The following is a 12320-nucleotide window of genomic DNA, read 5'->3' on the forward strand; positions in this document are numbered from 1 at the left end:
AATCTTTCATAATTTCACTTAAATACCTTTATTATTTTTTTTTTCACTTAAATACCTTTAAAAGGAACTGAGGCGGCATTACCTTTAGCAATGCGAGTTATCATCAGGAAATAATAACAACTGTTCACATCGATACTGCACTTCCTCTGAGCAAGGCATTCTAAGTGCTTTACCTACTTTAACTCATTTCATCTTTGCGACACCAGGAGGTAGGTACTGTTATCACCCCCATTTCACAGATGTGGAAACTGAGGCACACAGATTGCACAACCTTCCCAAGGTTACAGAAGTAGCAGAGAGTGGCAGCACTAATAACGTGCACAAGAATTTACAGAGTGATGACTACACGCATCATGGTCTAAAAGAAGCAAAACCCAGAAACTAGCTAAATATAAAAGAGAACTGTGGTGCTTCATATATTAGGATGCTAAGGAACCGTTTAACCATGCTGCCAAAGACAGGCATGATATATTTTTAAAAGAGAGGCTTACAAAATAGTGTGTATGATACGATCTTATTTTTACGTTGAACTATAATTGGTGCGTGTCTCTGTGTGTGAAACATCTGGAAGAATACAGCTCAAATACTGAGAGGTATCCGAAGGTGGTGAGGTCACAGGTGATTTTGACTTTTCTTTGTATTTATCTATTTACCTGGGTTTTTTTTTTTTCTCATTTTCCCCCAAGGGTAAGANAGTATTATTTACATAATTTTAAGGTATTACTTAAAAGTGCATCCCATGCCACTTTCCATCTCAGAAAAGCCTGTTTTAATAAAATGCAAGTGGGAACGGTAAGAGCTTTGAGATACTTTAATAAGATGGAGGTATACAACTAGAATAAATTACTTTTATCCTAAGAAAAGTCAAAAAAGAAATAATAAAGGGGAATTTCAGGGATTAAAGTACTGAACTGATCGTCTGGACAGCTCAATATATGAAGGAAACTTCCAGTGACTGAGAGCTCGTTTTTTCTGCTTCCCATAATAACTTATCAGAGCAGTAACTATAATTCAACTCTTAGATTTCTAAAGCCTTCTCAGCCACAATATCTCCTTTGATTCTCACACTAGCCCTCTCAGGGTAATACCCACAGAAAGGTTGGAAATAGAAAGAGTTTCTCTCATTCCTTAAGACACCTGCAGGCTTTTCTGAGTGTTGCAGGAGAAAAGTGGTGTTGACCATCTACTGGTAAACTAAAGAGAGATCTTCTACCACCTCAAGTCCTATGTCCACCAGCCTCATCTAATTTAACACTGTGTTTATGACGATCAACAAGCTCAGGGAGGAAGACAACCGTATTCCTTGGGGTTTCTAACGCTCTGAGGAGATATGCTGTGACCTCTGTTGCTAGTAAGGACATATGCAGTGTAACGAGACAGGCCATACTGCAAAAAACTACACCCTATGACATAAATGACTCATTTGCTGAACACTGACATTCTTCAAATGTGTGTAAACCCAGATGATCCCAGACCTATGCTTAACTTCTTCATTCACTCATAAAACATGTCCTTCTAATGGGTCTGTCAGTGTGTCATCATTTTCAGGGTGACACATGCTAATTTACTCCTCACCCTTGAAACCACATTTAATCCTAGCATTTTATCTCTGCTAAAAGCTTCGGCAGTGCCGAGAGAAAGGGTCAGGGCCAGTGGTCTATTTAGCTGATGGGCTTTCTTATGCCAAGCTGAGAACTCTTCTTGAAATTCCTAAAGCCACTTCTCTTTGAGGCAACATCCTTACTTCCTGTGGGGCGGGAAGCAAAGAAGTGTGAAAACATTCTTCCCTGAATAAATGTTTTAATTAATGAATTAATCGGAGGAAGCAGGAAGGGAAAATAAACATTAGAACAAACAAAAGAACTTATAATCACAGAATGACTTAAGAAGGAGCTGAGGACTCCTGCCTTCCTCTCTCTCTCTCTCGCTCTCTCTCTCGCTCTCTCTCTCTCTCTTCGTACTGAAAGCAAACAGAAAACTAAGTGGTACCCAGGCCCAGCAAAATATGCTGGGCATGGGCAGAAAGTAGGAGGATGGGGGAGAAGAGGGCTTCAGGCACAAAAAGAACATTAGCCCTGAGCTGAGTTCATCGTTTCCTCTGCACTGATTATCCTTTCATTTCTGGAGAAGTGACAATGAAATCAGAAAGTATTTCTGGGTGGTCCTAAACCTAAGCAGTCATAAACATGGACACCCAAATGCAAGCAGACGGGGTAATGGCATGGTAATATCATTTTCCTGATTAAATAAGGATAATAACATTAAGTTAGAAAGAAACTCTGATAGGCGCTTGCCCTAGATATCCAGCAACAGAGTGTGACTCAGTGAGCAGCTGGGTCACCTCTGGCAGTGAGGTGCCACCTTCAACAAGCATCTGACAGCCCCACAGACAGCTCAGGCAGCACAACCCTGCCCTGGCTATGCCATTCGGGAACCCTTGGGAGAGTCACTTCCACCCTCTAGGCCTCTGTTCCTTCTTTGCAATCTGCACAGGACACCCGTGGTCCCACCTAACTTCAGGACTGCCATGGGGAAAAGGAATGGCGATGAGGGGCCCTGGGCTCTTGCTGCCGGCCACCCGGCAGCATCCTGCCAGGAGACAGTGGCTCAAGGGCAGGAACTTCGGCCCTCTCCACAACTGGGCTCCATCTCCCCCACGTGACAGGGTCCAGGGCGAGGAGCGCCATTGCAATGGCGCCCANCTGCTCTCAGCCCTTTTCCAGGGAGCTTTTCTGGTTGGAAACCAGACCCAGAGGTTTCCGAACCCTTTCAACCATGCTCTGAGCACAAATCACGAAGGCAGGGGTGGGGGCGGCAGGAACACAGATGAAGGAGCTATTTTTGAGTGACTGGAAATAAAAGCTAAACACAGGTGTGTTCTGTGCAAGTGGAAATGTTCCTAAATCCACAAGAATTCTTTATAAATAAACTAAAAAACAAACCATTTGGGTTGCCACATCTCATCCTAGTTTCCAGGGATACACACAAATAGTTCAGGTCTTTGCATATTATTTCAGGAATCATGGAGGGCTTACAGGCACCCACTAAGGGTGTCTGACTCATTTTCTAGAAAGCTACACGAAATGACAATCTCGGGCTAAAAATGAGGGCAACGCCTGCCCTGTGACTCCTGCCGCAGCACAGAAAAGGAGGGCAAAGGGAAACCACCTTAGCTGACTCTCAAAGAAAAACACTGGTGGAATTGGGGGTAAACTGAGAACCTCTAACAGCAAAAGCAGTTGAATTTAGAGAACAACAATTCAGGTCTTTCATTTCAACTCCTACGTACAAAACGGAAGCCTATCAAAATACACATTGAACAGATCATAGTGAAGCTCTTCTCTTTGTGATACCGACAGCACACACTCCTCTAAATGAATTTCTAGGTGCTCCTTTAACTCAGAGGAAAATTATGACTTTTCTATAATGTCTACAGGCTTTGACAGACACGGATTCCATTTTCCCCACTTTTCGGCAAGCAAAGTACTTAGGGCATATTTTTTTCTCCAACTCTTGCTGAAATCTCACCCACTGTGAATTGTGAACTATTTTCAGGCAGATTTCCCACCACTGCTACCCAGTTCCGATCAAGGCGTTCCTGCTCTAGCCGCAAACTGGGCCCAGTCACATGCCCTTGCTTTCCCATGTCCGAGGTCTGAGACAGAGCAGCCCACGGTGAAGCAACAATTCCTGTATACATAGCACCTGAGCAAATCCTCACGGCAGCCCTGTGAGCTCCACTTTCTGGCTGAGGAAACTGAGGTGCAGAGGGGTTAAGTGACATGCCCCAAAACACACAGCCCCGAATGGCATTGCTGGGATTCAACAAACCCTGGTTCCTCAGAGCTGGTGACCTACATGGCACTTGTCATTTGAACATGCTTCCAAACAAATGGAATGCTAGGTCAAGGCTGGCAGATACTTTATGGGAATAAAAGTCAAATTTCTACATAAGAGGAGCGCCTGGGTGGCTCAGTTGGCTAAATGTCCGACTTTGGCTCAGGTCGTGATCTCGCGGTCCGTAGGTTCGAGCCCCGCAGTGGGTTCTGTGCTAGAAGCTCAGAGCCCGGAGCCTAGTTTCAGATTCTGTGTGTCTCTCTTTCTTTCTGCCCCTCCCCTGCTAGTGCTCTGTCTCTCTTGGTCTCAAAAATAAATAAACCCAAAAAAATTGAAAAATAATCTACACAAGGACAGGATATCAAGAGATCTGATTTCACAGACCATATAAATAATAATAAAAACAGGGGCACCTGGCTGGCCCAGTCAGTTAAGTGTCCAACTTTGGCTCAGGTCACACATGATCTCGTAGTCTGGGTTCCAGCCCCACACTGGGCTCTGTGCTGACAGCTTGGAGCCTGGAGCCTCCTTCAAAATCTCTTTCTCTCTCTCTCTCTCTCTCAATCTGTCTCTGCCCCTCTCCTGCTTGTGCCCTCTCCCTCCCTCCCTCTCTCTCTCTCTCTCAAAAATAAATAACTAAACATTAAAAAAAAAGTAATTTGAAAAAGATAATAAAAACAAAATTGATAGTGCACAGGGGACATTTTTAAGTGACAAGCTAGAAATGGGCCCAGGTACAGGACACAGCGTGCGTGCAGACCGGCTGTATTATTAGCTACTGAAAAACAAGCTAGGTGGGTAGGCAGAGGGCCTCCTCGGGGGCAGGACCACGGTCTGGGTCGGGCTACAGAGGGGGCAGGAGCAGCACAGGGACGTCTCCAGAGAGCTCACTGTAGAACGGTGAGGTGGTCCAAGGCCAGAAAGCCAGGTTAAGGCCGGAGCGCTGGGCAAATGAGTGCAAGGAGAATCAAGCTGGATTTGATGATGAAGGAGAAGAAAGTTGCTAAAGACTTTCACTGGAGCAAAGGGGTCACATGAGCAAGGCACCATTGCAGGAGGATAAACAGAGGGGACCGGGGTGCCAGCACCCAGCCACCCCTGGCCACCCCGGGGTTCTCCGGAGCAGGTGCTGTGGGAGGTGCTGGGAGACGGAGGGGGTGTGGCTGTCTGCTCAGCCAGCCCGGAGAGGGGTGGCTCCAGCCTGGGCCTGGCTGCCCCCGACACAGGAAGTGGCAGGGACATAGAAGGCAGGATCCCTGGGCTCGGGAGTGGGGGCAGGGCCGACCAAGGGGGACAAAGTGCCAGAATGACATGGCACTCTGGGCCTGAGGAGCAGAAGCAGGGTACAAGGCAGGCCAAGGGGCTAAGTGTATGGCCAGGATAACAAGGTCACATTTTCCAAGCGTAAGAGCAAATCTATAAGCCGCTTCAGTTTCTGAACTGCTTTACAGGCATGAAGATACGCAAGCAAGGAAACCGGTACAGCTCCCGGACACTGCTCAAAGCCGCCTTCCGCACCCGCGCGTTCCTTTCTCCCCGCTGTGCAGATGGAGCACAGAACCGGGAGAGGGTCCCTTTCTGACTAAGTGCTTTAGAAAAATCCAATTCTTCTTATCAGACTGGATCTCGAGCTGGCAGGAACAAAATCATCAAAATGAATGTGTCCTCATCATATGTAATCAAATGACAAGGACGGGAATATAGTATATTAGTGAGGTAGAAATAAATGTGTTGAGATAAGAAACCATCCATGGTAGTTTTTTCTTTTCCCCAAACCTTATTAAATATTCTTGATACATCTGGCTTTCAGTTAAAAAGAGGCTGCTCCCTCCCAAGAAAAAGGAAAAAAAAATAGTAACGTGCACCCCGGAATTGCAAAGAATGGGTTATTTAACGTCACATGGGTTGCTTTATCGTCACAGGGAAAGGGCTAGACTAAAACCATGGATCTGTGCTCCTTAGCGAAGTGTCTGTAGCGTGCTTTAACACCGATTTAACAACTTCTTTATTCCAAGTATTTGGTTCAGTGTATGGTTCAAAACAGGAAATGCACCACGCAGACGCAGCACAAAGGAGGCACCACTTAAGCAGGAGGGGAAGGCTGGTAAGGAAAGAGAAGAACCGCGTCTGCGTCCTTGGCAGAAAGAACAAGAAGGCAGTGTTCTACCCCCCTGCCACGTTCAACACTGATGGAGACACGCTGAAACGAACGCGGGGAGAGCAGGTTACAGATGCAACAATGAGCAAGCTCCTGGCCCATCAGTGGAGCTGGGAATAGTCTGCCCGTCCAGAAAAGTATTCTCAGCATTGCCTGCCACACCACTGTCGTATGGAAAAGGCCAACTCTCTCCCTACAATAATTTGATCTTTGGTGAGCTGCTTAGCCCCTGGGGTTACTAGTGCCCTGGTATCTTTGGCTTAGGCTCTTAAAACACACAGCTTCTACAACCATGTCTTAAAGGTGACCGTCCTGGACTACAGAAGGTAAATCGTATCCATTACTTTATGGACACACATGGGGGTGGGGGAGGGCAGGCTGGCGACACTGTGAGCCCCTCCCTCTCAGGAATGGCCACAGGAGCAAGACTCAGGGCCTATCTCCCCCACCCTCACCCCTGCTCTCTCTCACCTTTCCCTGCGCTCTGCACCCTGCCAACGCGTTCTAGCCCTGCATGAACACAGGCAGCCATTGATGACCCCCAAGTCATGCGTGCACCCAGAGCATCACGCGTCCCCATCACTCACCTGGACCCAGGAATAAACCACCCAGCACATCTTAGAGATGGCTCAGCTTTTCGCTGCATTCCACCATCATGAGAATCTTGTATCTCAGACCAAAGGCCGTATATTCTAAGAACCATTTAAATAATATATCTTTCAACAACCTACTTGGTGAGTACCATTGCATGAAAGCGTAAGTAGTACACGGTTCAGGCCCTGTTAAGCTGCATCAATTCACACAGATTTTACAGCTCTCTGTATGTTTACAGGGCTCTGCCTGTAATGATAATAAAATCAGCCAACCTTCTTAGCCCAAACAAGACAAGCAGAATTCTCTCAGGCATGCTACCTGCCTTTGAGCTGAACAGCAAACATTCTTTAAGCGTTTTCTGCCTGAGAGGAATGACCTGCCTTTCTAAAGCCCCTCTATGGATACCTCCTGACACGGCTTTGCGGCAGGGGCTGCCATGGGGGGCAGGCCCTCTAGCCAAGCAGGCCGCCTTCTGGGTTAGGCCTTCTGGAATGGAGTTTTCTGCAGGGCCATGCAAAGCTGCAGGTGGCCCCAAGACAAACAGAATCTATTCGATTTTCACGTTCATTCACTCACCTAGATATACCGGGCTTAGCCTGATCAAGAGGAAAGATGCAGTTAAGAAAATGAAAATCAAGTGTTTCAAGGGCTAAAACAACATCTTGTACTGTCCGGTCAACACCTCAAAGCGCTTCACAGTTTAAAAGGCGGGAGGGAACACTTGTTTACCTTATTGATGAGAGTGACTATATCTCCTTCTTTGATTGTCAATTCATCGTCATTCTGTGCCTCATACGGAAATATTACTTTACAGTAATCCTTGGCTGTAAGAAGAAAAAAAATACAATCTTTAAAATGCTTTATCTAATGAGCTGGCCTAGGAAAAGATGTTGTCTCTCACATAAACGTCAGAGAAAAGCACACATAACAGACTGGATATAACAACTGCCTAAAGAAAGGATCACCCTCAGGAAACTACCTAAGATTGCTCATTTTGGGCTCATGATTATTTGTTCTCTTCATTTTTTTCCCCTCACAAATCATGTGATGTCATGAAATGTCACTGACTGGTTTGTGTCTCTCAGGCAGAAAAGCAGAAAGGTTTCCTTGGTCTCAGGTATATATTTTATATGCTCTTGAGTTTATATACCATTTTCTGCACTCTCTGGGTGCGTGCACAAGCAGACGTACTCTACAAGAGCAAAGAGCTTAAATTCTGCCCCACTAAGGGCCTTCGTCTACGGATCACCAAGTGAGAAACAGGGTATCTGTGTATGTAACAAAGCTGACACGGTGCTCCGAACAACGAGAAAGACCCCATCATGGCACCTCTCCAGACACAGATATTTGTATGTGAACATGTGTCGACCACAGACAGCCAACTAATACCAACTAAATGTTTCTTATACACGTGTGTATGTTGGTGGCAGAAGGGGGCAAGCTTGTTCAAATCCGTCTTATTGCCGCTCTATGGCATCCTGCCTATTCAGGTGTGGCTGTTCATCAGCAAGGATATGTACCAGCCCTCACGAAAGAGAGAAAAACGCTAAGGCCACTGAAAATCAGTTTAAATATGTCCTCAATTACATGCTTCTGAAAGTCTGTCTGATATGAGGAGCATCTGGCTGGCTTAGTCGGAAGGGCGTGTGGTTCTTGATTCAAGCCCCACGGTGGGGGTAGAGATTACATAAATAAATAAACTTAAAAAAAAAAAAAAAAAGAGTCTATCTGATGTTAAATTTTCTGTATTTACACAAAAGCACCAGCTTAGAAGAGAGCAAAAACATTTGTTAGGTAGCTAGGAAATTAAGACTTGGAAAGCTGGTGTTCAATGACTTAGGACAGAAGGTAGAAAGAAAAATTCAAGAGAATTAGTATCTACTGGGACAGGCATTTATTATCCTGCAGCAAAGTCAACAACCCTAATGGTTTTGAATGACCTTAGATATTTTCTAAGGATCAGGCCAGTTTGTACAGACAGATCATAACCTAAAGCTATACACACAAGTATCAATTATATTGTCTCTAGTACAATTTATATGACTAAAATGTGGAGGTTTTATTATGGTTAATGTCCTATCAATCAAAGAGAGTGACGTATAAAATAAAGGCAATAAAAAAATCTGTGATATAGACACACTGTGGTCTGGGGTTGGTTCGGAGAGGAGGGGAGAACAGGGAGGAGAGACGGAGGGAGAGAGGGACTCACTTTCTGGGCAAATGGTTTTGCTTTCTGTCCAGTGGACAGAATCTATCAATTACATCCCCTATCCTAGTGTTGGAAACCATCTGGCTTAGGTACTCTGGGCCCCAGAGGTGTTTTGTTCATTAAGCCGTGTTGAGGGGCACGAGTTCTAAATCCCATCGATATTACTCTGCCTCAAGATTCCTAGGTCCACAAAGTTACCGACATTCCATCTCTCTTTAATTAGTAATAGCAAACCTCCCAAATTCTGAATTGGCCAAGTTAAGCATCTTTAAATTGGATAATGACAGCTCTTTGCCAATTTTCCCACTGACTGTGCTAGTGAAATATGACTACTCAACCTCAAAACTTACAACACTGAAACAAACACAGCAGTATTGAGGAACTTCCCTGCAGAGTCCCAGTTGGAAGAATATTTCATTGGATCAACATCATGGAAATATTTTACAAAAAAGACAAGACACTAGTGGTCAACAAAGAAAAAAAAACACGCACTGTTTCTATTCCTTTCGATCAAAAAAGTTAATTAAGTGTGTGTAGACATTGGTTCATAGCACCATTCCCATCCCCTTCCCAGTTTATATAAGCTTGCTGTATTACATTACGGAATGGGGAACACCCACAGCCTTAGGGATGAGTAAGATATGTCTAGGCAAATAATACTCTCATTCCCCTTTGTTGGTGATTGGTCTGGGGCGAGCATGTGATCTACTTCTAGCCAGTGGGATGTGAGAGGAGTTCTACTGGGGGGAGGGAGGCTGTTAGATTTTGTTCCCCGATTCAAAAAAAGAGTGGAGAGGAAAATAGTCGCCTCTGCCTTTTGGCTTTTAACACTTTCGTCCTTGCTGGAAGACAGTACAATGTTTGGCACTGTTGCAGTCATATTTCAACCATGAGAGGAAAGCCAAGAAAATCACAGAGGAGGGGAGCCTGAGTCTTGACACTGTTGAGATGTCTGTCGAATTAGCCAACTCCAGGGGGCCTGTCTGGATCCCTCATTACCCAGACTCCATAAAACTGTATTGCTTACCACTTTGTGGCTGAATAGGTACTTATCACTCAAAGCAGAAGGCACCCTGACATGAAGGAACTTGGTGGAAGAAAGATGACACTTCCAGTTACATCCTCTGAAACACTTGACTATCATCTGCCTCCACTTAAAAAGCCTCTTCCTATGTCTCTGTGTTACCTACTATCTCCCAATCTCTTCTCTTGGTCTACCTCAGGACCTGGCCCATGGGAGGGGGGGTCAATAAATGACTATGGAATTGACTTGTAACGAACATAGGGAAGAAATACTTATAAGAAAGTACTAGCATGCCTTTAAAATGTTTCATGGGGCCATTTTGTTTTCTGCCCAGTTTCCCTATTAGTTAAGGAGGGCAGGTATCCCCCTGCCTTTCTTTTTTAACATCTTTAATGACGTGTAATTTTTATACCATAGAATTCACCCATTTTAATTGTATGGTTTGAATAGTTTTAATAAATGTATACAGTTGTATGACAATCAACACAACTCAGTTTTATTTTTTAATGTTTTATTTATTTTGAGAGAGAGAAAGAGAGAGAGAGAGAGTTAGCAAAGAGGGGGAAGGGCAGAGAGAGAAGGGGACAGAGGATCTAAAGTGGACCCTGCACTGGCAGACAGACAGCAGAGGGCCCGATGTGGGACTCGAACTCACAAACTGCGAGATCATGCCCTGAGCTAAAGTTGGATGCCCAAACAACTGAGTCACCCAGGAGCTCCAACCTAACCCAGTTGTAAAACATTCCTGTCATGTATACTGTTTTGTGCGTGAGGCACTGGATACAGAATTATCTGGAAAGCACCAATTTAGATAAAAGTAGGAGATACAGGTACCAGGGGCTACTGTCAACTACCACTGGCTATGAAGCAGGTTTCGACATCATGCTTGCCCCTTTTTGTATTCCTACAACCAGACACAGATCCCACTCAATGTTGCTTTACCCCGTAGTGACAGCTACAAAGTGGAGGAAATTTTGAGAGACAGTTAAATAGGAGGAGAGGGTTATGGGCCAGGAGTCAGGATAGTCAAGACTAGGTTCAATCTTGGCTGGGCTGTCCTGAGCATAAAATCTGAGGCGACCACGCAGTAGCTCTGGACATCAGTGTCCTTGGATGTAAAAGGAGAGGCTGGCCAAGGAGGGATGGGGGGAGAATCTGGTCAATTTCAGCAGAACACTTTAATCAAATTTCAACTTATTCTAAAACTCCAATGTAAGACAACTAAAACCAAAGCTGCTGTGGTTAAATTAGAGAGTGGGACTCACCCATCTCCCACCCAGGTCCCCAAAATAATCTCAGTAAAGTTCTGGAAGCTCCAAAAAGCACACTGGACTAGATCTGAGTTCCAGCCAGCTCTGACACTTCACGGCTCTAGTCATGGGCACGGTAGCTCGGAAGATCCCTGATCAAACATGGCAACCATAGCCTCACATTTTAAGTTATGAGGATATATTTGAAAAGAAGGGTTTGTTTTTACTACTGAGGCATTAGGGCCCTAATTCAGCAGTACTGGAAAACGAAAACATGCTGCTAGTTTGGATATACCAATGGTCTTAAGATACTAAAAAATAAATGTATAAGCAAAAAAAAAAAAAAAAGATTAACTCTGAGACTATGAGTTTAATTTTACACACATGGGGAACGAAGATGTTCTCTACTTTAATTCAAACACTGATTGAGGCACCACCATGAAAGAGACCTTGTCAGTTCCTGGGCCTGTGACACGTAAGTCAGTCCAACCACCCATTCCACCCTCGCAAGGAAGTGACAAACCAATGCCTGGGGAGAGGCAAGGGTAATAGATGACAAGAAGGAAACACCAATGCATGAATAAGCAGAGACTCATGATGACAGGACACAACTAAGGTGGTGCAGAGGAAGGCATGATTACTCTCAGCGAGGAGGTCACAAAGGAGGAGGCATTTGATCGGTCTTAAAAGAAGAATATAATTCCAAATCCGTTTTTGGACATGGGAAGATTACAGATTTTAAATGAGTAGCAGACAGAGATGAAGAGGAAAGGAATGAAATTAATTTTTGGAGGCAGGCATTTTCCATCTATTCATCAATTAGATGGATTTAATTAGTCCAAGATCAAGTAGAAATGAATGTACACAAGCACATAAAAAAATAACAAAGACACAACTTATTCACGGATTGAGATGAATTTGTCTCTATTTTTTGGAAAGATTTTTTTTAAAAAAACTAATGAATTAGCCTAAGACTGAAATCCTAAGTTGATTCTTGAGCTTTGTATCTTTTTTTAAATGTTTATTTATTTATTTTTAAACCTCTGCACCCAATGTGGGGCTCAATCTCACAACCCTGAAAGCAAGAGTTGCATGCTCTTCTGAATGAGCCAGACAGGTGCCCCTTAAGCTTTTTTGTCTTAGAGTCCTTGAGGAATCTGATAAAAAACAGTGACTTCCTCTTTCCAGAAATAGGGAAAAAAAGACACATTCAAAGGTACAGAGAAAATGATGCATAAAAGAACAGAA

General features: G+C 44.3%; 1 protein-coding gene across 6 annotated transcripts in view; it reads right to left on the reverse strand.

The window, feature by feature from the left end:
* The window catches only part of SH3KBP1 (SH3 domain containing kinase binding protein 1), a 281170-nt gene that overhangs the window by 76911 nt on the left and 191939 nt on the right, over positions 1-12320 (reverse strand). For all 6 annotated transcript variants that reach the window (XM_077770448.1, XM_077770238.1, XM_077770366.1 and 3 more), the window contains one exon: positions 7319-7413. In XM_077770448.1, the coding sequence (XP_077626574.1) occupies positions 7319-7413 (95 nt within the window). The remainder of the gene's footprint in view (positions 1-7318; positions 7414-12320) is intronic.

Source organism: Crocuta crocuta, unplaced genomic scaffold (genome assembly GCF_008692635.1).
Source record: "Crocuta crocuta isolate KB4526 unplaced genomic scaffold, BGI_CrCroc_1.0 scaffold312, whole genome shotgun sequence".
NCBI lineage: Eukaryota > Metazoa > Chordata > Mammalia > Carnivora > Hyaenidae > Crocuta > Crocuta crocuta.